We start from the raw sequence: 24775 nt of genomic DNA on the forward strand, positions 1-24775 counted from the left end.
GTAAGTATTAAATCCTTAGATCAAAATTTTTATATTTAAAAGTTATTCTCATAATTGCTTTTTTTTTTTTTTTAATTTTTTTTTTTGTTTTTGTTTTTTTTTTTTTGATTTTTTTTTCATAATTGCTTTTTAAAGTAAATCTGAAGCATAGAACCAGCTCTCTTCCAACCATAATAGCAATTTATAAAATTAAGCTTTGCACTCAGCAAAATTTTTGGCATTAGAATGCAAAATGCTAATTGAACGTTAAAATCTCAAAATTGATTTTAATTATTCAGAGGATAGTGGCTATTTTTAAGAGGATGGGGAGACCACTGAGATTCCATTCTTCTGAGAACACCTTTCTGAGTTGCCAAAGTGTCCTCTGGAGGAACTCTCCTGTTTTGCAAGCTGCAATTCTGAAGCGTCTCAATGTCAACGCTTTCCCTCCCTCTCTGGAGGTGGGGGGTGGGGGGGTGTCACACTTGCTTGGGACTTATTTCTAGAAACCTCACACAGCCTACCCACCTGGACAACAATTAGAACAGTTTCTCTCTTAGGCTTCTGTTTTGTGATTGTTTTCTTCTAACTTTTTGTTTTCCTCCAGATTACCAAGGTCCTTGTTTACGTGTTTTGATGCAGTCCTGTAAGAAAATTAAATAAATACCATCACGTTTAACACGTGCGCATTTAACTCTTTTTTCTTTGTAATTTTATAAAGGGGTGACATTAATGTGTCTTGAAAAGCATATGTTTTACATCTAATCCAGGCACCAGACTGCAGCAAACCATTCTGCAGTGGTGAGCCTTGACTGGTAACAGAACACATTCGGGTGCAATTACCTTGGTAGTGGAGTTGCATTAAACACATGGTAGGAGAAAAAGCAAGAGAGAGAGAGTATTTTGAACACAGACTATACACACTTAGTTGCATCATGGTTTTGGCTGGGATATTTTTCTCTTCACTTTATAGGAAGTAATTATTATCATTTAATAATAAAAACTTCCCTTTTGGGTAAATACTTGCTGCAAAATGTTTCCAAGGGGGTTTTATTAGGGCGTTTCCCTTTCAACATTCCCTATTATGCATCCAGATTGAGTTAATGGCCTGTATCTTTATCAACTGTTTAATCAAATAAATCAAAGCAAGATTCAACAGGGACCCAAGTTTATGACAGAACACTGACAGCAGAGGCTACAGCAGCTCTGGTGGTGGTTCTCAAATTGTGGTCCTAGACCAACAGTCTCAGCAACCTCTGGGAACCTGATAGAAGTGCAAATTCTGAGGCCCCACAATGAACAGTGGAAACAAAAGCTCTGGGGAGAGGGCCAGCAATCTCTGATAAACAAGACCTCCTGGTGGCTCTTCCGCATGCCGAAGTTTGAGAACCAGCGCCCAAGTAGCTGCCATGGTTACGCATAACTCTTCTATCTTTTAAGAGCTGAAATCAGGTTTTCTCAAGCACCAGCTAAATTCCTTGGTTTGGGGATGACTCAGGAGAAACCACAACTGTATTTCTTTCTTTCTTTCTTTTTTTTTTTTTTTTAAAGATTTTATTAATTCATTCATGAGAGACACACAGAGAGAGGCAGAGACACAGGCAGAGAGAGAAGCAGGCTCCATGCAGGAAGCCTGAGGTGGGACTCGATCCTGGGACTGCAGGATCACACTCCAGACTGAAGGCAGGTGCTAAACCCATTGAGTCACCCGGGATGCCCCACAACTGTATTTCAAAAAGTAATGGGCTGCCTGGGTTGCACACTCAGTTAAGGGTCTGCGTTTTGGTTTTGGCTCAGGTCAGGATCTCGCGGGTCATGAAATCTGGCCCCAGTGTCGGGCTCCACGTTTCTGGCACAGTAGACTTCAGATTTTCTCCCCTTCTCTCTCTGCCTCTCCTGCTCATGCTCTCCCTCTGACTCTAAAATACATACATAAATCTAAACAAAACAAAACAAAAAAGTGTATATTTCCTTCCTTCTCTTTCCTGTATGTAAGGAAACTAGGGAGAAAGCTCTATTTTTCCCCTAAAAATAATTTTCCCCTAAATGTATTTCTATTATTGAAATAGAATTCCTGGGACACCTGGGTGGCTCAGTGGTTGAGCATCTGCTTTTGGCTTAGGGCATGATCCTGGAGTCCTGGGATCGAGTCCTGCATCAGGGCTCCCTGCAGGGAACCTGCTTCTCCCTCTGCTATATCTCTGCCTCTCTCTCTGTGTCTCTAATAAGTAAATAAATAAAATCTTAAAAAAAAAAATATAGAATTCCTTTGCTCATTTGCTAAGAATCACAACTTTACTAGAAAGAGAGATGTAATGGTATAGGATACACGTACAAGTGAGATAAAGACATATGGCTCATTTAAACTGGGATACTCATATTTAGCACAAGTTTAATTTAATTTGTGATTTAAAAATTCTTAGTTTAGCTTAAACTACAGCCTTCTAAGTCCATTCATAAGGCAGGAGAGCAAGCTCAAACCCTGCCAACATGACTAAGTGCTAAAATATGTAATTGAATTTTGCATCAGACATTTAAAAATGTAAATAAGACATGTTGTAAGTTTGAGTCTATGTCTTGACTTATATTATCACATAAATATTTTCCATCTTCCAGTAAAATGGTACATAATAGTGAATGACCACTTTCTTATCTTATGTATTTTCCAGGCAAATGGAAGAATGATGTAGATGGATATCCTCATTCTCTCTCATATAGTTTATATAATAAAATATATATAAAATAATTTAATATATAAAGTATAAGATACATAAGCTGTCTCTATATATATATCACATTATGTATATCACAGATAATTTGAGGTTTAATCTTTTTGGTTAACAGATTACTAATAGATAAAGTTTTAGTAAACTCAACAGTAAAATAGAGGAATGGTTATTTTTTGATAGAACTTGAATTTTTTATGAATCTCTGAATCATTTTCTTTTTAAAATAAATCTATGAATCATTAAAAAATTTTTTTTATTTTATTTATGATAGTCATACAGAAAGAGAGACACAGACAGAGGGAGAAGCAGGCTCCATGCACCGGGAGCCTGATGTGGGATTCGATACCGGGTCTCCAGGATCGCGCCCTGGGCCAAAGGCAGGCACCAAACTGCTGCGCCACCCAGGGATCCCCTATGAATCATTTTAAAAGTGGTTTCATTGGGGGGCCTGGGTGGCACAGGCCTAAGTGTCCCACTCTTAGTTTCAGCTCAGGTCATGATCTTGGGGTTGTGAGATCGAGCACTGCGTTGGGCTCTATGCTCAGCATGGAATCTGCTTAAGATTCTCTCTCTCTCCCTCTCCCTCTGCCCCTCCCCAACATGCTAGCAAGCATTCTCTCTCTTTCTCAAATAAATAAATCTTTAAACACAATAAAATAAAACGTTTCAGTTGAAGACTAATATCCATACAGGGTAATGTGTCTATCACTAGCATACAATTCAATGAATTTTCAAAAACTGGATGCTTGAATGTAACCAGCACCGAGCTCAAGAAACAGAAAACTGCAGACCCAGAAGTACCACCGTTATGCTTCCTTTCAGTCTCTACCACCTCTCCATCAGTTACTATAATCCTAAGTTCTCACAGAAAGCTCTACCTGTCCCTGTCATTTGTACATAAATGGAATCATACTACATGAATTCTTGTCGGCTTTTTACTTAAACTAATGTTTGTGACATTCATATATAATGTTGATTGTCATTATAGGTTGTTGATTCTCATTGCTACAGAGCCTGTCATTGGGGGAATACATCATGATTTATTTATTTATTTTACTGGTGATGGGCATTTTTGCTCTTAGTAGTATTTTACTTATATATAAGTTGGATCTTTTGTAGGTGCCCCACATTTTTCTTATGTTCTTATGTTCCTTATCTATTCTTTTCCATCCTGCCCCTTCAATCTAGGTGTTTTCTATTGATCTGTATTCCGGTTTGCTTTTCATGTGCTCTGCTGTAAACAATCGGCTTTTATTTTTTTGATATTTATTTGAGAGAGAGCATGTGCATCAGCAGCAGGGGAGGGGCACAGGGAGAGGGAGAAATAGGCTCCCCACCTGAACATGGAACCTGAGGCATAAGCCTGAGATCTGACTTGGGCCAAAATCAAGAGTTGGCCACTTGACTGACTGAGCCACAAAGGAACCCCACCAATCCACTTTTAAATTCACCCATCAAAGGCTTATTTTCTAATACTATATTTTTCTGGTTTAAAATGTCGATTTGATTTTAAAATATTTAAGAACACATTTCAATTCATCTCCTTTGACCATCTTTTCTTCTATGTTCAATATATTATCTGTAATCATTTTAATGTCTTTGTCTATTTATTAATTACAATGTCCAAATCATGCACATCTGTCTGCTTTTCTATTTTCTTGATAATTGATTGTATTTTCTTGACTTTTTACACAGCTAGTCCTTTTCATTTTCCATGACACCATGTGTATAGATGAACTGTAGCAACTCTATACAATGTTATTTTCCATTAGATAAGGTTTCTCTTTTCCTTTGTTAGGGAGATAGGGTGAAGAGCTGATGATTCCAGTTCAGTCTAGACTTGAGCTAGGTTAAGGCTCAGTTGCAGTTTACTAAAAGTCTACCTTTGGTGTATCCCTATTCCCATGGCAATGGCCTTCTTTAACTTCTGATTAAGGTACTGGCATGTCTCCCTTTTGTCAGCCCTTAAAAACAGAAAGAACCAGCTCTTTCCTTTGGAGAGTCTCCACCCAGATCTCTAGCCATCTGTCCCATGACACTTCAAGATGTAGCCAATCTCTTTAGTCTCCTTGATCACTAACTCCTTGAGAATAACTACTATGCTGTATTTCTATTTTAACCACAGCACTTAATATATTGACTGAATACAGTAGGCATCCAAAGGACATTTCTTTTACTGAATTGAATTAACCGACCTCATTACAGCTCATACGTATTTCCTTCCACTCTTCCTTATGATATTAGTATTTACCAATATAAAGTCCATACAGTACCATGACAGTACCTGAGTGATTCCTTATTCCAGTCATTTCAAATAAAACTGAACAAAATTATACATATAAACACATACCTTGATTATTCTAATAGCTTCTAATGATATAGTCTAATAAATACTAATAACCATAATTTCTATAAATCAGTAAGCTATTGTAGTAATCATGGAAAGCCACGTATGTCTCAAAGCCTCTTCTCTCCCTTCCTTTTATTCTCCTTGCCTTCTCTTGCTTCTCTGATTTTTTTCTCCATTCCTTTTCTCTAGACTTCTCCTTTCACTCTCTCTCTCTCTCGCTCTTTTTTTTCTTTCAAACTCATTTCATTAACCACTACGCCTTGCCTTTAAAGTGAAAACTCCAACATGTTTGGAGCCACTAGAGAGAGTAACACATAAAAGAGTCAATGTTCTATAGGCATCTTCTAAAAAAGAAAATTTTTTAAATTTAAAAATTTAGCAATGTAATAAATCAGTTTTGCAATTCTGATTTTTTCAACTTTCTTTGACCCATATTGGAAGAAAGAAGTTATGTTAAGGTTCATGACATAACGATTTCACAACTTTGAAATAACGTATGGACTATGAGAAACTCTGGTACCAGTAATGATTTTTTTAAAACACATGTGTTTTGTTAATCCTTACATTTATAACAAGTATAAACTCTCAGAAAAATAAACTATTTGCCTGTACTAGAGGAGGACAAAAAGAAAGTAGAAACTGAAGAAAATTTTACCCTTATACTGGGTGAGTTCTATTGTTATACAACTTTTCTTCTTAAGTCACTCTCCAGCTGGAGACACAAAGACTAACTAGAACACTGAAAATAAAAGGAAAAAAAAACCTCAGAAAGAAGAGAGCAATAGAGTGGTGAGAACCCCAAACATGTGTATAAATCATAATAAACCCTTGGATGATTCCTACACTGTGTGTGTGGAGACAGAAATTTCACTTAGCCAGACAGAAAGCAACAGGTGGAAAGTTTAAAAATGTGACAAAGATTTTAGCTACTGTCTACACAGGGAAATATAGTTTGGAGCTGAATTTCACCAAGCCAAAAGCCCTTGGCAAACATATCAATCTTTCCCAGAAGAGCCAAGTAAAGACTATGTGTTGAGTGTCAGTATTCAACTTAAGATAGATATGCCATATAAAATGTAAATGTAACCTTCACAAAATCAAGGAAATCAGCTAGAGTTTAATTGTCTGCTGGGGAAAACAATCCATATTTTTTAGAAGAATATAATGGAACATGGAATCTCTGTATCACCCCAAAAAGACTAATCTACAATTTTTAAAAAGTTACCATACATATGAAGAATAGAACAATTTAACACAAAGTCTAGAGAGTGTCCTTGGATGACACAGACTTTGGAAATAGCAGGGAAGAATTTCAAATCAGTTATTGCATTACATATTCTGTGATAATAAAGACAAACGTGGTGACAAGGAGAGGACAGAAATCTCAGTGCAAAAAAATGTAAACAAAAATAATTCTACCATTTAAAACTACAATATTGCAAATGAACAATTCATGGAATTGTCTTATCATCAGACTGGAGGTACAGAAGAAAGCCTCAATGAACTTAAAGACAAAACAACATAAATTATACAGTTTGAAAAATAGAAAGATGATAGGGGAAAAAAGATCCTGAGTGACCTATGGGACAATACCGAACAGTCTCATGTATGTGCAACTAGAGTTCCAGTAGAAGAAGTAAAAGACAGTGGGGCAGAAAATATATTTGAAGAAACAATGAAAAAATATTCCCAGATTTGTTGATGCCCTTAACTTGGAGATCCAAAGTGCTCAGCAATCCCCAAAGAGGAATGATACAAAGGAAAACACACCTAAGTGCGTCATAATCAACTAACGGAAAGCAAACATAAAGAGAAGGGCTTGAAAATAGCCACAGAAAATTTGTGCAGGGGAACAATGACACAAATTACTGCTGAGTGTCTCATCAGGAAAAAAATGCATAACAGAGATAAGCAAACATCTTTAAAATGCTGAAAAAAAAAATCTCAACCCAGAATTTTATATTCAATAAAAAGACTTTTGAATAAGGGCAATAAAGACATATTAAATTGGCTGAAGGAAAACAGGGAGAAATCCTTGCTAGCAGACCTGTGCTCAAAGAAGTATTAAAGGAAGTTCTTTGGTTGAAGGGAAATGACACTACATGGAAACCCACATGTACAAGAATGAATGTAGATTATATATATATGGTAAAATATAAATACTATTTAAAACAATTTCTTATAAAGACAACCAATCATTTAATGCAATATATATAGCATTGTAAAAGACCCTGGAAACATTACAATCTCATTGAACCTCCTCCATCCATTTTCCTATTGCTGTCATATTCATTACAACTGCATATATTATAAACCTCACACTATAATTATGTGAAGGAGGTTAAATACATTTATAATGTTTCAAGGTTTTAGATTATTACATGAGTAGATTGTTGTAAATTAAGAGCTCTTATTGTAATCCCTACAGCAACTGCAATAAAAGAATACAAAGAGGTATAGTTAAAAGGCCATTAGAGAAATTAAAATATAATAGTAAAACTTATTTGAATAACTCAAAAGAAAGTAGGAAAAGAGGAAGAGAGAACAACTAGAAAACAAATAGCGAAATGGTGGTTTTATATCTAATTGTATCAATACTTAAGTTGAGCATAGCTTGGCTAAATCCTCCATCCAAAGGGAGATTGTCAGACCGTACTAAGCAACCAGAACAACTAAATGCTACATTTCAAGGGTTAATATTTTTTCTAGAGGGTCCAGATAGCAACTATTTCAGGCTTGTAGGCCATATGGTTTGTGTTCCAACTCTTCAACACTGGTATTATAAAGCAACACAAATAGCATGTGAAGAAATGGGCATGGCTGTGCTACCATAAAACTTTATTTACAAAATCAGGCAACAGCCTGAGAGTCATAGTTTGATCAAGCTTACTGTATATGAGATGTACTTTAAGTATACAGAAATAGAAAATTGAAAATAAAAGGATGGAAAAAGATATACATGTAAATAGTAAGCATATTAAAGTAATATAGCTATATTAATATCAGGCAATGTAAATTCAACATGAGGGATATTACAGCAATAACGAATGACATTTCATAGTATAACAGATTCAATACATAAGGAAGTCCTAACATTTAAAGTGTATGTCATTAGAGAAAACATAAGGCAAAAACTGATAGAATTAAAGGGAGAAATAAATAGACAAATACACAATCTTATTTAGAGAATGTAATACTCCTGTCCCAGAAGCTGATAGAATTAATGGACCAAAATCCCAAATTGACAATCATGATGAAATAACTAGTACTGAGCTAGCCCTAGTACTAGAAGTGTATGCTTACAGCCCTCTTACATGTGAAGTGACTTCATATATGCTGAAAAAAGAAAAAAAAAAAAACCTTGTAAGAATAAGAAGATGTAAAAAAAATATTATCTACCTTAATCTGACATACAGCTATGGAATACTGTACCAATCAACTATAAAATATTTTTTTTCAAGTGCCCATATAGCATCCAGCAGGTAATGACTGCATGATGGGCCGAAAGAACAGATCTCAGTGCATTTCAAAAGACTAAAAGCTTGCTCAAGCTTAACAAAACAGAAGTAAAGGAAAAATGTTTAGAATTTAACAATGTTTGGAGTTACATGGCTCCAAAGAAACCACAAAGGAAATCCAGAAACATTTTAAACTGAATGAATATGAAAATACAACATACTGAAATTTGTGGACTGCAACTAACAATGCTGAGGATGAAATTCATAGTTTAAATGCTTGTGTTATGAAAGAAGAAAGGCTAATATCAGTTATCTAATTTTTTTTTAAGATTTTATTTATTTATGCATGAGAGACACAGAGAGAGAGGCAGAGACACAGGCAGAGGGAGAAGCAGGCTCCATGCAAGGAGCCTGATGTGGGACTTGATCCCAGAGCTCCAGGGATCAATTTTTTAATTAAATATCATATATTTAATATATTTGATTATCAATATCATATCAATATATTTTTTAATTAAATATCATTTCATGATGTTATTTACACCTAACACACATTTTAAAAAAAAAAAAATAAGACATGCCATATCAGCCATGGAGTTAACGAAATATAAGTATCCACACAGAATATATTCTAGGGTGACTTCATTTACACAGCTTCTCAGAGAAACATGGAGTCATTTTTTTTTCTTTTTCTTTTTTTTTGCCTATCAGCCACTGTTGGGCCAGATTCAGAATTCAAAAGAGTGCAGGGTGGAGGGTCTCCAACACTATCCTGATGGATGTCTTGTATACACACAGTACCAGCAAGCTGGCTGGTTTCCACCAGAAAAGCAGTGGAAATGTCAATCTCCCATCCCTACCCAGCAGTCAATTGCACACTATAAGAACCCCATGTGATCTGAGCTGAAGGCAGATGCTCAACTGCTGAGCCACCCAAGCGTCCCAAGCATAAAAATAAATGTTATAAGACATGTCATTGTCCACAATAAAAGTCATAAAATATTGCAAAGAAAAACTGGAGAGTAAATAAAAAGATATGTGCTGTTCATAAATTGGAAGGCTAAATAAGAAGTCAAATTTAAAATTCAAATCTCAGTGACTGAGTGGAGCCCACTGACAGGATGGCTGGGCACAGATTGGTGTTGGTATTAGGAGATATGCACATCCCATACCGGTGCAACAGTTTGCCAGCTAAATTAAAAAAACTGCTGGTGCCAGGAGAGATTCAGCACATTCTCTGTACTGGAAACCTTCACACCAAAGAGAGTTATAACTACCTCAGGACTCTGGCTGGTGATGTTCATATTGTGAGGGGAGACTTCGATGAGAATCTGAATTATCCAGAACAGAAAGTTGTTAACTGTTGGGCAGTTCAAAATTGGTTTGATCCATGGGCATCAAGTTATTCCATGGGGAGACATGGCCAGCTTAGCCCTGTTGCAGAGGCAGTTCGATGTGGACATTCTTATCTCAGGACACACACACGAATTTGAAGCATTTGAGCATGAAAATAAATTCTACATTAACCCAAGTTCTGCCACTGGAGCATATAATGCCTTGGAAACAAACATTATTCCTTCATTTTTGCTGGTGGACATCCAGGCTTCTACAGTTGTCACTTAAGTGTATCAACTAATTGGAGATGATGTGAAAGTAGAACGAATTGAATACAAAGTCTTAAAAGCCAGGCCTATCTTGCTGTTTTTTTTTTTTTTTTTTCATTCCCATGTTCGAATCAAGTAATTAAACATTTATGTACCACACAAAAAAAAAAATCAAATCTCAACTTTGTCTATAAATTCAAAGAAACCATAATCCCAAAAAGCTCTTAATTGTTTTGGTAAAAAACAAATTGCTAAAATTTATATGAAAATGTAAAGAAGTAAGATTATTACTTCAAAGCAGAACATCAAAGTTGAAGGACTTACATTATTATTGTTACTATTACTATTACTATTATTACCACCACCACCACTACTACTATAAATGTTCCAAAGCCAAAAGAAAGTCTTTTTTAGCATACGGTGCTGGAATGAGTTGACAAATATATGTATAGCAAAAGCAAAACCAACCATCCAAACAAACCACCTTTATCTTAGACGTATCATATCCTTAAATGTATAGTTTCTAGAAAAAGGCAGAAAAATATCTTCACCATTTAGTGATAAGCAAAGATTTTGAAAAGTGGGCACAGAAAGTACTAAACATAATAGGAAAAAGTTGCTAAATTGTTCTTCATTAAAATTAAAAACTTGTGCTCATTGAAAGACAGTGTTAAAAAAAAAAAGAAGCCAAGTCACAGAGTAGGACAAAATAGTCACAATATATCTATAACAAAGGATTTTTACACAGAATATGTAAAGAATTCTAACAGATCATTCACAAACAGATACACACAAACACAAAACACAAATACGAGTAAAATCATAAGTAAAAGACCTGAATAGTCACTGCATAAAAATAATGACCAATAAGTACATGGAGCTTAAAATCCTTAGGCCTCAGAGTAATACAAGTTAAAACCAAAATCAGGTATCATTTCACACCTCCAGGAATGGCTAGATTAAACAGAATGACAACACCAAATTTAGGCAAGGATATGTAAGAACTGAAACTCTCAAGCACGGCTGGTAGGAGTTGGGATTTGGACAACTACCTTAGAAGGCTATCTGGTGGTTTCTAATGAAAAATATCTACCCTATGACCTGCAATTCCATTTCTAGGTACTAACCCAAGAGAATGAAAACATATGCCCACAAAAATGCTTGTATAAGGATGTTTTTAGCCATATTACTCATAATAGCCCAAACTGGAAACTATCCAAACGTCCATGAACAGGAGAATGGATTAAAATAATGTGACATATTCTAACAGTGGAACATTACTCAGTAATTTCAAAAAATAAAATCATTAATACATGTTCCTCAGGAACATGATGTTAAATGAAAGAAGCGAGGCACAAAAGAGTACGTTCTGTACGTTCTGTACGTTCCATTTATATGAGGTTCAAGATTAGGCAAACGTTATCTCTGGTGTTAATAATCAGCACAGTGGTTGCCTAAGGGAATGTGGATGGTGGGGCTGAACAGAAAGAGAGTCCAAGGGAACATTCTGGGATGATGGGATGTTCTATTTGATAACTGGAGTAATGATCACAAAGCTGTATTACATATATCAAAACAGATGTAATTGCACATTAATTGTAAGCATTCTTTACCTTAATATAAAACATTATACTGAGAAAAGCTAAAGCATAGATGACTTGCAGCAGGGACAAAAGAACCAGGTAAAACGTGCTGGGAAAACCTGCATACCTTTTGCATTTCCCTTTCTATTTACTTTCGGGTGGATTTATTGTTTTAGGGACAGAGAGTAGCTTCTATGGTTTCATCAAGTCATATTCAATAGAAGGAGGTACCAAGGGGAAGGGAGTGACTAGAATTATCTCTGGGGAAGCTGTATTCAGGGTAAATCACAGTATCTTTCAATATATTTATCCAGGTAAATCAGGCTAAAGATCACTGCTCACAGTCTGGAATTTAAAAAAAAGGGGGGGGGTGTTTAGAGATAATATGACATATTTGTAGAACATGTTTGTAGAGTGAGTCTAGTAACTTCCAATGAATTGCTTTTCTTATTTTAAGGTTTATAAAAGAAAAAAACAGTAAGAAATGGTAAATGAAGAGCAGTATCTCCCTTCTTTTCTTAATTTCACTCTCCAAAATAATAGCTGCTAGCAGTCTTATAATGCCTTAGTGTGCCAGGTAGTGTTCTAAGTGTGGCATAGATATTAAATTATTTCAGCCTTAGGATATCTCCATATTACATTGAGACTAATAAAATTGCTTATGATCACACAGCTAGTAAGTAGCAAAGCCAGGATTCAAACTCCAGGAGTCTTGCTCTAGAATCCATGAACCACATTACAGGGTTACACAAATATGCTAAGTGTTAACCATTGTCAAATGTACTAAGTAGAAATAAAAATAGTGTGGCTAGTGGGGGAGGGGGTATTCATTGACTATATGTATATAAAATTTACATGCATATTATTATTAATTTTCCCATTTTTATTACTGAGACTCCACTCTCCCTAGCAGGGAAAAGCCTTTAAAAATTATGCTGATTACTTTGGTTTGGTTTTGAAATTGATATGGTAAGAATAAACTTAAGTTTATGTATATAGGGATGCCTGCGTGGCTCAGCGGTTTAGCGCCTGCCTCTGGCCCAGGACGTGATCCTGGAGACCCGGAATCGAGTCCCTCTGCCTATGTCTCTGCCTCTTTCTCTCTCTCTCTCTGTGTCTCTCATGAATGAATAAAAATCTTTAAAAAAAAACCCTAAAACTTTATGAATGTATCTTTTTAAACGTTAGAAAATTTCAGAGATTTGAAAGAATCACAGAGGTTAGAAATGCATGTATGCCTGGAAGGAGAGACAAATGTATTTAAGTCATTCGCTTCAGCCAAATATTTTTTGGTCAATTGATTGGAAGGACAAGTTTAAGAATTTATAAAGAATGAGTGCTTGGGTCAAAATTTTTATGGCTCTCCTAAACTTTCTTCATTGTTTGGCTTTGTAACTTTAAATATGAGAGGCAATTTAAATAATAGAATAGCAAAAATGTTGGAAGAAGCCCTAGAGGTGAATGACTCATCTAATCTGTGAAGCATGAAGAAAAGTCTTGGTCTTGGGGTCAGTGGGCCTGAATTCTCATCTTCATGTGTCAAGTTTGGGCTGCAAGTCCTTGGTTAAATACCTTCTCGGAAGCATGCTTGCTCACATATAAATCCGGAGTAACATGATCTGATCAGTAGGGCTGCTGAGAGGGCACATGTGATAGTGTATAGGCAAGGAAAACGCCCTGCAGGTAGCACAGGCTGACCAAACTGGTGAGAGTCATGTAGCTAATGCTCATAATCATATAGCTGCTAAATAGCAGAAGGGAGTTCAAACTTAGGTCTCAACTCTTCATACTACGTTATTTCCATAAGTGCAGTGCAGTGCAGTGCCTATTAAGGGTTCAAGTTGCTTTTAAATATCTTTGTAGAAGATTCTCCACTTCGTTTGTGGTATTTCGCTCAATATTATAGACATGTTTCGAGATCTCCTTCAAAGGAAGTAGAGGACTAAAACTGGTGGTGCCAGCAAAGTTTGCCTTGATTTAAATACCTTAAAGTTGCTAAGACACTAGATCTTAAATGTTCTCACCACAAAATGAGGTGGTAATTATGTGACATGATGGAGGCGGTAGCTAATGCTCTAACATATTGTATTACAATATAGAAGTGTATCAGATCAACATGTTGTTCACCTTAACCAGTGTTGGGTATCAACTACCTCCCAATTAAAAAATCATTTAGTAGGGGATGAAGGAGGTTAGCAAAGTGAAGGAGGGTGAAAGTGGCAGGCATAGCCAATACATCACAATCCTGGGAGGTGGGATCATTTGAAAACACAGAATGTTATAATGGAATTGAACGGTTGAAAAACAAAAACAATACCCACTTAAAATAATTCCCACATGAAAGAGTTCATAAAATTTTAGGTGTTTCAAAAGCAGGTTTATGTATAACAAATCTGAAAACTCTTCTAGAGGGAGCATGAGTAATCATGAACACTTCCTAGGTAGAGGAAGCCTGATGTAGCCACTTATTCAGACATTTGTTAAAACCATAATCTCCAGGTTGGTTTCATCTAAGAGACCCTTGACCACCGTATTTCCTACCACTAAATTGGAAGTAAGCGCTAACCAGACATTTGTCATCTCAAAATACACATTGTGTGAATCTGCCTGGTAGACACTGCAGAAGGGCATCGAGGCTACCAGTATCTAAGACTGGGACCCTGACAGTGTGGAATCATCACTTTTGGCAAACTGGCCATTGATACCTGTGCAGGTAATTAAGGTCATCTCCAAAAGAATAGTTATTTTTCTTTCTTCCCTGGTCACACAGCTCTCAGCAGAGTGAGTTTCCTCCTGAGCCAAGCTTACTAAAGAGTCAGAGGAGAGGAGGGCTCTAATTCCTGCATCTCAGAAGAAGAGTTGTCAGCATTTTCTAGTTTTGAAGAAGGAAAAGAAGAAGAATAAAGAGTTTGTCTTGTTAATACTACTTTCAATTTTATATCCCTAGAATTTTAAGACTCTCCAAAGAAACTCTCCACTAAAATAGGGAATCCTTAAGTCCTCAATAAAAATTTTAAAAATGGTCTCTCATTTAGGCCAATAGTGAATATGGGGGCCATCCGTTACATAAACAATTGGGGGATTGAAATAAACATAAGAATTCTGAATATGCAGAACAGGATGCTACCTGCATGCATTCAGCCTTCAGAGTTCAAAGTGCTTCCTTAACATGGGTAATGCTGGTATAGCACATAGCCTGGCTCAGGGACCAGGGCTTCCCTACACCTTTGAAAAGAGAACACACTAGAAATTTAAGAAAAGCATGTATATAGACACCTAGAAAATATTTTAAAAATGGAAAACATTATCTTTTGAAGCAAGCCCTTTCCTCTGGAAACATTGCGGGGAATATCTAGAAGGAGAGGGGAGGGTTATGGATGGATGGTTCTGCCCTTTGAGTGGCCAGTGACCGTGTAGTTGATTGACTAGATGGAGACTCTAGCATTTCTACATTATCTTATTTCCCTCTCTGTTATAGTTTGATAGGATAATGGGGCATTTTCTTCCCTTCATTCTGGCTGCCTGCTAGGCTATGGGTAGGGAAAGAGAAAGAAACCAAAATTTGGGTTTGCCAGATGTCTAATACAAGGGGAGAGGCCATGTCAGGGCCTGTATTCTAGAGCACACCCTTCTATCCCTTGCACTATATTAAATGCCAGCAGGCACTCAAAGCCAGAGATGAAATTTTAATTCCACAGAAGTCTTAAGGCAGCAAAATATATTTGAAATTATATGGGATATGGAATAATATACCACATGTATTATCTTGAGCAGGTTAATTTCACAGAGACTTGGACACTGTGAAATAGGGTTAATTGCATTTAACTCATTAAATTGTTGAGGATTTCAGTTAAAAATAATAAAAAGAAGACTAGTAGGTGCTTATGTAGTGATGAGGAAAGTGATTAAAAATGTGCTATATTGGTCCTCAAGCACTATCTTCTCAAATTATTCAGTAGAGTCGATTTTCCCCTGCGGGAAAATACATTTGATTTTAAAGTAAGTATTGATTGGAAATAGAATTCAGTTAAAATCAACTTTCTTGCGAGATCTTCTATACATGAAGAGATACTAATGAGAAAAATTTTAGAAAGGCTTAGTAGCATTGTTAAGAAACAAATAACAATGTTTCTTGAAATTTTCAGAAATTTCAGTTTAGGACCATCTCTTTTTTTTTTTTTTTTTTCTGAGACAGTAGTGGAATAATAAAGCGTTCTACAAGGCAAAACTGACAAGGTGAGTTTTAGACTTGTAGTTTGTCCATATATTACATAAAAACTTTATGAAAATAGTCACGGATTCCACAGTTGCAAAAGATAAATCTCTTGGTAAGTGTTCAAGATTCACACAATGTGTATTTTGAGATGACAAATGTCTGGTTAGAGCTTACTTCCAGTTTAGTGGTAAGAATTAGGGTGGTCAAGGATCTCTTAGATGCAACCAACCTGGAAATTATGGTTTTAACAAACGTCTGAATAAGTTAGTGGCTATATAATGTTGCCTTTATATTTTTCCTTTATCTTTGGTTCTCTTAATTTTTCATTAGATATTGCACTACAAGGTATATGAGAGGATTTGGAACTCAAATAGTAGCAGGTAACTTCCTGCATAGCTAAAAACAATGTTCAGGGGACAGGATAGAGAGAAATCGAGAACATAATAAAAAATAGTAATTGAATCAGTCCTCATTCTTTAATGTTCTCCTATCTATTAAATAACTAGACATGAAGTAGGCTTAGTCAATTAACGCTTTTTGCCTAGAACTGTGAGTAAATACCCTACATACACAGGAAATGATCAGTCATTCATTTTCATTAACAAAAAATAGCCGATTTAGAGAAACAGCTTCCAGTGAGAATTTATATGATTCAAAGCAGCAGAGGAATCCTGAGTCCTAACTCTCCAATGAATATACCAGAACACAATGCCAAGTACAACTACTAAGCATTTCTTGCTGTAGCTCTCCACATTTGAAATAGATATAAAAATATGTAGCTCACACTAATGGAATGGGTTATGAATATTTGCTAAGTATCACTAGGACTGTTACAAATGTACTCTTTAAGTTCTCCTTGGGCATAAAAGATTATTTCTCTCCTCTCTCTCCAATGACTTTTTAAAATGCCAATGCAGAGAACTTCCCCTGAATGTTGTTTAAAACTCCCCTGCTCTGTGAGCTGTATCACTGAGGTTTTTAGATAAAATGTTTAGCTCATACTTTTTGTTCAAAGTGTTTGTCATAATGGTGACTCACGAGATCGTTAATGCTATTATTTTTCAAGATGGCAAACAAAGGGGTATATATCTAGGGAAAAGCTCTATATCTTTATTAAAAAATGTCTTCTACCCATGTAAAATAGTGATGAAAGAGCTAAAGATAGTAATGAAATCCTCGTATTGATTCATAAAGGTGAAGTTATTATATAGAAAAGAAGAAAAAGAACATACTAGACCCCAAAATGGCCTTAGCAATTCCTAACTTGAAAGCTCTTACTACAAAAGTGCACTTACTCTGGACACAGGGATTAATAATAACTCATATTGCAAAAATACTGGCTTATCTCAGAGGGCACTAACAAGGAGTGACCTATCAGGAAGGCAGAAAACATGGCAAATCTTAAGAATTTCACAAATTTTTCATAAAAACACTTTGATGCTTGGGATGAGAATTCTAATTTATTACCTTGATATTATAAATGATATTAACTCCGGCAAAATTGATATGCTTTTCAATTAAATAACAATTATTTCGACAAATGGTCAAGGCAGATGGTAAAATCCGTGCTTAATTTAATGAGGTACTTTAATGGAAATCCATGAAGTCTTAACCCTTAACCTAAAGACACCATGAAGCCAAGTGTCCAGCATTTATTTATCCATGATTTTAATTTTGGGTCATCATGTGATAATAACCAATGAAGTAACAACAAAATCCCACACACATAATTTCCTTTTTTATTCAGAGAAGGATAAATGGGGTCTAATGTGATCTTGGCCATTAGAATAGGATGATTAAGAATGTTGAGGATGTTCCAAAAATTTAATGCTTATTTGGCCATAATGTAGAGAACTGCTGTTTATTTTTCCGCTCAATTCCAGGATACAGAGAAATTTCATTTTTTTATTCTTCTAAGAAATAAAACTATATTGGAATGCATCAGAATCCTAAGTAAATAAAATGGAAATACCCCAGAGCCCAAGATGTTAATTTGTGAGTACTGTAGAGCAGATTATAAGGAGAGAATAAGATTTTGACCAGCAAGAAACTTATACACATAGAAGAAGAATTTTAATAAGATACTGCCTCTGGGCAACTGTTTGCATTTCCTTTCATGCACATGGTACAGGCAATCTTCTAAAGTTTCCACAGGAACCATGGACACAAACCCACATGAAGTGTTGGTAGGTAAAAAGGTCACTGCAAAAAGGAACACATTTGTCACCAAGTGACGGTGGGGGCCGCTCAAGATTGAGTAGTGAGGTGTCAAGATCAGAAGTGACTGTGCCCCGAAGTGAGAGTGGACAAATTCATCAACTACAACACATATCAGGAAGACGTTACTGCCTTGCGTGACCGAAAAACAGAGAAAAAGGAAGGCATGGTGAGAGAAAATAAGAACTAGTGATTAAGCACAAAGATGCTGAAACAGCACTGCCTGAAATCAAATACAGCTTTGGCCCCTATGAACTGTGTAACCTCAAGCAAGTCATTTAACCATTCTCTGCCTTAATTCTTTCAAATGTAGAATATGAGTAATAACGGTATCTACTTCAGAGATGATGGCAGGATCAAAACAGAGTTCAATGCAAGCTCATACTATGTGACCTTAAAAATTTCTGAGCTATTGCCTCCCTTTGATGGCAGCTCCTTTTGAATATTACTTTCTTGACTAAAACGGCTTTCTTTACAAGGTAAGATCTTATTATTCAGGCTGCTTTTCCTTTTGATTTTCTTTTAAGTTAACCTACCTGAGTTGCTGAAAGGGGGTGATACCGGACATCAACAAAATATAAAATTAAGCCCAGAGTTGCCACTAGCTATATCCATCCCCTTGCAAAAATCAATTTCCTCATGTTTGAAACCAATGGTATACCACAGAATCATTAACAAAACTTTAAAAATGCAAATGCTAGGTGCCCACTCAAATCTGCAGTCAAGGCTGGGGTGATGAGGAATATTAAAAATGGGTGTATGTTAAGAATCTCCTTTGGTTAGTTAGATTTGCATTATAAACCACTATTAGATATTGTAAAGTTGGATCTATCTGTATTATTTATGACTAATAATTTTTAATCTAAACACCATCTAAGTAATTTTTAAAGCAGTCTTCGTACTTTGTCTAATTTCCTTTTTGAATTGCAGAAAAAATAACGAGGGTTATTTTCCCCTCTGAATAAAATCCTTTTATGGACTAAAGTGACTTAACGAGAGCAGAGAGGTGACAAGATAATACCACCTCGCCAACAGTTTCACTGCTGGCCAGACCTGTTACTGCAGGCACCCGGCCACTCCCACAGGATTTACTAACCACTTTTAATTAATGTCCACCAACCTTAGTCACATGGCTTAGAATGGTTGACCTTTTGGAAGTATATGCTTTTTAAAATGTCCCCCTAGGCACCGAAAAAAAAAAAGGAAATCAAATAATTGAATTTAGACTACTGACTGAGAAAAATAAGGGGACACATGTGAAATCACACCCCAAGGCAATTCTCCGATGCTGGCAAGGCAGTCACTGTGAGCTGCAAGCAGAACATGATGATCACCCTGATTTGGGGGCCACGCCTTTCCTCTTACAGAACAGAGACAAACTGTATTAATAATTCTCCCAGGGGAAGTCAGTGAACAAATGAGGTCTTCTTTCCATAACTTACTTTGATTTCTTCATGTACAGCCAGTAGACAACACCAGCAACTAGGGCAGCCAGGAGGAGACCAACGACGATCCCCACGATCAGTTTTGCCTGGTCATTCACCTTTTCTCTGTTTTCATCTACAACAGAGAAGAGAAGTCCGGGCAATTACAGACACTGTCAAGGATTTCTGAAAAGAAAGTCAAACTGGTTATTTTTTCTTATTAAAAATAATTAAGGCTTACGACTACTATAAGTAACATGCAAACTTGTGCTTTGAAAAGATAAATTTTTTAGCATTTTTACTATCTTGTCTCATTTGCTCTTTTAATTCAAGTCAAAATTGTGACAGCTAAGACGTTACTTATACAATGACACTTCATAAATCTTGAGCTGATAGTCAAGGAAGAAGAGTCGGCAGCGTAGTACCTACCACTTATCTCGTCTGCCTCATCGTGCTCTGGAATACTTACTGAAATGAAAAATGTTAATATGAAATTAAAAACAAAATTTGTTGATATATGAAAGTCACCTTTACCATTATAGTATGATGTAATAAGACTCAAGGATGAAATATCTATTCTTTAGCTAAGGGTAGGAAAAAAATTTACATTTAATAGAGCGTGAGCTTCCCTACAAAGAAATTAATCTTGTTTTAAGGAGAGTCGTTAAAACTGCAAAGGTATTAATCTACCATAGAAAATTTCACAACTGACAAGCTTTAGTGTTAATCTGAAATCCATATTAATTTCTCCACTATTTACCACCTTTTAATAGGACTTTTTTTTCCTTAAAAGAAACAAGTTGCCATATATCAAACCTACAATGTAGCATTTCTCTATTTTTCCTACCTCGGTGGAGAATTCTTTTTTATCCTCTAGTGTAAGGGCCTTGTCATTAGAGAAGTTCTCACAATGGTGGGGGTGGATATTAAAACTGGGGAGGTCCCAGAGGCAAAGAGGCATCAGGTGTGATGTTTGCAGAGGCCCTCCAATGACTCTGACAGCACCATGCTCCAGCCCCATTTTAAGAATTGCCAATATCCTGGATTATCATCTGATATTGAATTACATAAATATTCTCCTATGGACCTGCATCAGAACTTCCAGTGACGTTTGTTAAAATGCAGATTCCAAGACCTCTTCTTATACATACTATATTGGAGTTTCAGGAGGTGCTCACTGAATTTGAACACAACTGTACTGAATGTTCAGCAAGCCACAGCAAGGTCTAGAAACTACTATTCAATGGATTAGAATAAAAGAGAAACTTGTGTTCAGGAAGAAAGGGTAAGTTCTCTTTCTAGGTAGGACAAATCAATACTGGCTAAATTGAATTTTGAGAAGTCAATGCACCTATTTTAGAGTTAAATTTGGTTGGTTCTTTTTTCCTGTCAATCCATCAGGCTTTTATATTCCAGTCATATTCTGTTAAGGACCATTATCTTTACACAATTATTTTTTCCCAGCCCCAGCTAATTCCTGGCCAGTATATCTCTATCCAGCTATATACAGGAATCCAACTGACTGAAAAAAATAAAAGTTTGGAAGGTCAGCTAGAATCCTGTCCAGAACCAAGCCTCACTCCAGGGCCTGTCCTGATTTAAGGTTGACAAAGCAATAGGAACAATGATAGAATTGAAGATGACGGATAATTTCAAATTAAATGACAATTGTTTCAGAAATGGCTACTCGGCATGTCAGATTTTTTTTTTCACTTGTTCTAAGATAACTTCATTTATCTAATTTTTAGCTATGGTTCCAGTATGATATTCAAAAGCATCAACTTTTGAAATTAGACTTCATGAATTCTAATATCAGTTTTACTTCCAATCTGCTAAATGACTATGTATGTGGCATTCCTATTCAAAATAAAAGGAGGATAAATACCACAAAGAATCGGACTGCAAAAGAACAGAGTAAAGGGAATTAAAATTTTACCAAAATTAAAACTGTAGTAACAATGCTGTAAGGTAATTTTTGAGTTATCTCTATTCTGAACACAATACATGGATTAAATAAAAGCTCAGTTCTTATCCTCTGTTGCTCTTGTGAACTATTCCTGGACTAGATAAGGTCTCTGACCCATAAAATATGAAATGATTTAACTGTCAAGACAAGAATAGTACAAGAATGGACACCAAGACAAAAAAAAAAAAAAAAAAAGCCTATGATGATGATACCAGATGTAAAATAAATACATAAAACTTACCATAATGCAGTACAGGAAGATGGAATTGAAGATTTTAAACTAATGAAGAATAACTTCAAATTTTCTTACTTTTTTTTTAATGCCAGAAATGAAATACTCACTAGCAGAGACATTCAAGGAGTTTACTGTTCTCTCCAGCTGGTTTTCTGCTGTGCAAGTTAATGTAACATTCTCTTCAGGGGAAATGATAATTTTACTATAATACCTGCCATTTATATAAGGAGATTCCTCTGTCTGGAAGAGAAGAGGGAAGATGGATTTAGAAATGGAAATGGATTAAAAACTCGGAAAAGAGTAGTACTGAGTGAAACAGGGGAGGTGCTGTGTAGTGCTTTCTGGTGTTCAAGGGCATATGTAAGGTCATCGATAAGACCAATTCAGGCTTAGATCAATAGCAGGGAAGAAGAAGATTAGTGAATCCATAACTGAATTTCTGTTTATGCTTCTATTGTAAATTCTAATAATTCAATTAAACTCTTGATAGGTTCACACATTAATCATTTGGCATGAGAATACTTGCCTCCAAATTATTAGTGATTAATCACCAGTTTTCTCTTTATAAACTTCAGAATTTAATTCTTATTTGTAAATTATGTCATTGTCCTTCACTTCTGGGGTTAATTCCTTCATCTTACACCATTATATATAAGTACTTATGTGTGTATGATTTGTGCATTGGAAGAAATCCATTTTTTTTCTCTTTTTCTGAGCTAAATACTGACAATGGGTTATTTTTCAGTGACTGGTAAGTTCATTTGGTTTTTGTGAGGTCTTAATGAGGATAATCACCTCATTTAACTTCTCCAAAAAAAGAGCTAGTCACTTTATTTTCTTTTTCTTTTTTTTTTTTTTTTAAGTAATCTCTACATCCAACGTGGGGCTTGCATGTAGGAACCCTGAGATCAAGAGTCCCGTGCTCTACCGACTAAGCCAATCAGGTGCCCTCAGACAATTCACTTAAATATCTTCCTCAGGACTTGACTGCTAAATCCAACTGGAATAATTGTCAATGAGTTGACAAATATACTGGAGCTCTTGTCTGAGTCGCATTATGCACACCATGTCCTACCTTGTTCTTTATTTGCTTTCTCCTCAACTATACGATAAGGGCCTTGAGGATTGAGGACAAGAGATAGTCCGCTGCTTAGGGATATTGTTTAGTCCCTGGGGCAAGAGTACTTAGAGGCATCAGTAGTTAGAAAACAACAGATTCACCATGTGATTGAGGAGGGAACAAATAAAAGATTATGGATGGATCAGCACAAACCTAGAACAAGAAAAATAACATATCACCTCATGGGCCAAAATCAATCCTTCTCCTTGACAGTGAAGAATAGCATTGTTATTTTTATCCTTATAGTAAGTTCAGATGCTATTTTTCCACTTCCCACTAGTATTTTTCACATGACTTTCTCACTAAGTCTCTGTTGTTTTATCTCTATAAAATATATTTGTTCATTTCAAGGGTAGCCTTTTAAGTCTTTGTATCTGTTCATTCATCAAATACTTATTGTGTGCCTATATTTCTAATTTCTATGCTTGTATTACCCCTACCTAAAGGTTCTTTTTTGCTATAATTATTATTTAATTAAACTAGAAAGCAAGAAGGCTAGAATAGAAACAACAATTTTTGAAGACTAATTTATTTCTTTCAGAGGGAGAGAAGAAGAGAGAAAGCACTCGTGCTCAAGGGCAGGGGGAGGGGCAGTGGGAGAAAATCTCAAGTAGACTCCCTGCTGAGCATAGAGGCTGATATCACAGATGGCTCAATCTCAAAACCCTGAGATCATGACCTGAGCTGAAACCAAGAGGCAGATGCTCCGCCGACTGATGCTTTCATGTATGCTGCCCCTCTGTTCCCATCACACCTAATCAAATCAGGAGTCATTTGCTTCAAATGTGTCCACTCTTTTGGGGAGCTTCCATACTTGGAGTTATGCAAATATATATGCATCACCTACAGGTGAAAGAGTGAAAAATCCACCTTGGTCTATAAAACTAGATTGTATAAGCTGGACCAACAGCCCAATTTCCCTGGCAGAGAAAGAAATTTTAAATTAAAACTGAATGCATCTGAATCTTTGGGGTAAATCCCCAACAGTACAATTGCTGGGTCGTAGGGCAGGTCTATTTTTAACTCTTTGAGGAGCCTCCACACAGTTTTCCAGAGTGGCTGCACCAGTTCACATTCCCACCAACAGTGCAAGATGCAATGAAACGTCGGGACACCTGCACCCCGATGTTTCTATCAGCAATGGCCACAATAGCCAAACTGTGGAAGGAGCCTCGGTGTCCATTGAAAGATGAATGGATAAAGAAGATGTGGTTTATGTATACAATGGAATATTACTCAGCCATTAGAAATGACAAATACCCACCATTTGCTTCAACGTGGATGGAACTGGAGGGTATTATGCTGAGTGAAATAAGTCAATCGGAGAAGGACAAACAGTGTATGTTCTCATTCATTTGGAGAATATAAATAATAGTGGAAGGGAATATAAAGGAAGGGAAAAGAAATGTTGGGAAATATCAGGAAGGGAGACAGAACATAAAGACTCCTAACTCGGGGAAACGAACTAGGGGTGGTGGAAGGGGAGGAGGGCGGGTGTTGGAGGGGAATGGGTGACGGGCACTGAGGTGGACACTTGACGGGATGAGCACTGGGTGTTATTCTGTATGTTGGTAAATTGAACACCAATAAAAATTAATAAAAAAAAATAAATAAAACTGAATGCAACTCTGCTTTAAGGAATGCTTTCTTGGATTTCAAATGGGTCCAAAGCTGGGAAGAAGGCAGCACAGAAGATTCAGATAATCAAATGGCATCTCTGGGTGTTCCTGAAGAATCTTTAACTGGCTCCACTGAGAAGAGGGACATGAAGATTATTGTGGAGAAAATGAAATTAACAAATATGTCAGTAACCCAGACAGACCAGCTAATCTAATGGGATGATAGTTCTGAACCCCTTGTGATGGACCAGATTTTCTCTCTCTCTTTCTCTTTC

At 36.2% G+C, this 24775-nt stretch overlaps 1 protein-coding gene and 1 pseudogene across 2 annotated transcripts in view; one reads left to right on the forward strand and one right to left on the reverse strand.

Annotated features, from left to right (window-relative positions):
- Positions 1 to 507: 507 nt before the first annotated feature.
- Positions 508 to 24775, reverse strand: part of ALCAM (activated leukocyte cell adhesion molecule) — a 208800-nt gene continuing 184532 nt past the window's right edge. The window contains exons 12-15 of one of the 2 annotated variants that reach the window (XM_041774110.1): positions 21869 to 22001; positions 19990 to 20028; positions 19579 to 19696; positions 508 to 623 (exon numbers count right to left, since the gene is read on the reverse strand). In XM_041774110.1, the coding sequence (XP_041630044.1) occupies positions 536 to 623; positions 19579 to 19696; positions 19990 to 20028; positions 21869 to 22001 (378 nt within the window). In that variant the 3' untranslated portion in view covers positions 508 to 535. The remainder of the gene's footprint in view (positions 624 to 19578; positions 19697 to 19989; positions 20029 to 21868; positions 22002 to 24775) is intronic. The other variant, XM_041774120.1, reaches the window with a different exon arrangement.
- LOC121501753 lies at positions 9638 to 10300 on the forward strand (annotated as a pseudogene).

This window comes from Vulpes lagopus, chromosome 1 (genome assembly GCF_018345385.1).
Source record: "Vulpes lagopus strain Blue_001 chromosome 1, ASM1834538v1, whole genome shotgun sequence".
NCBI lineage: Eukaryota > Metazoa > Chordata > Mammalia > Carnivora > Canidae > Vulpes > Vulpes lagopus.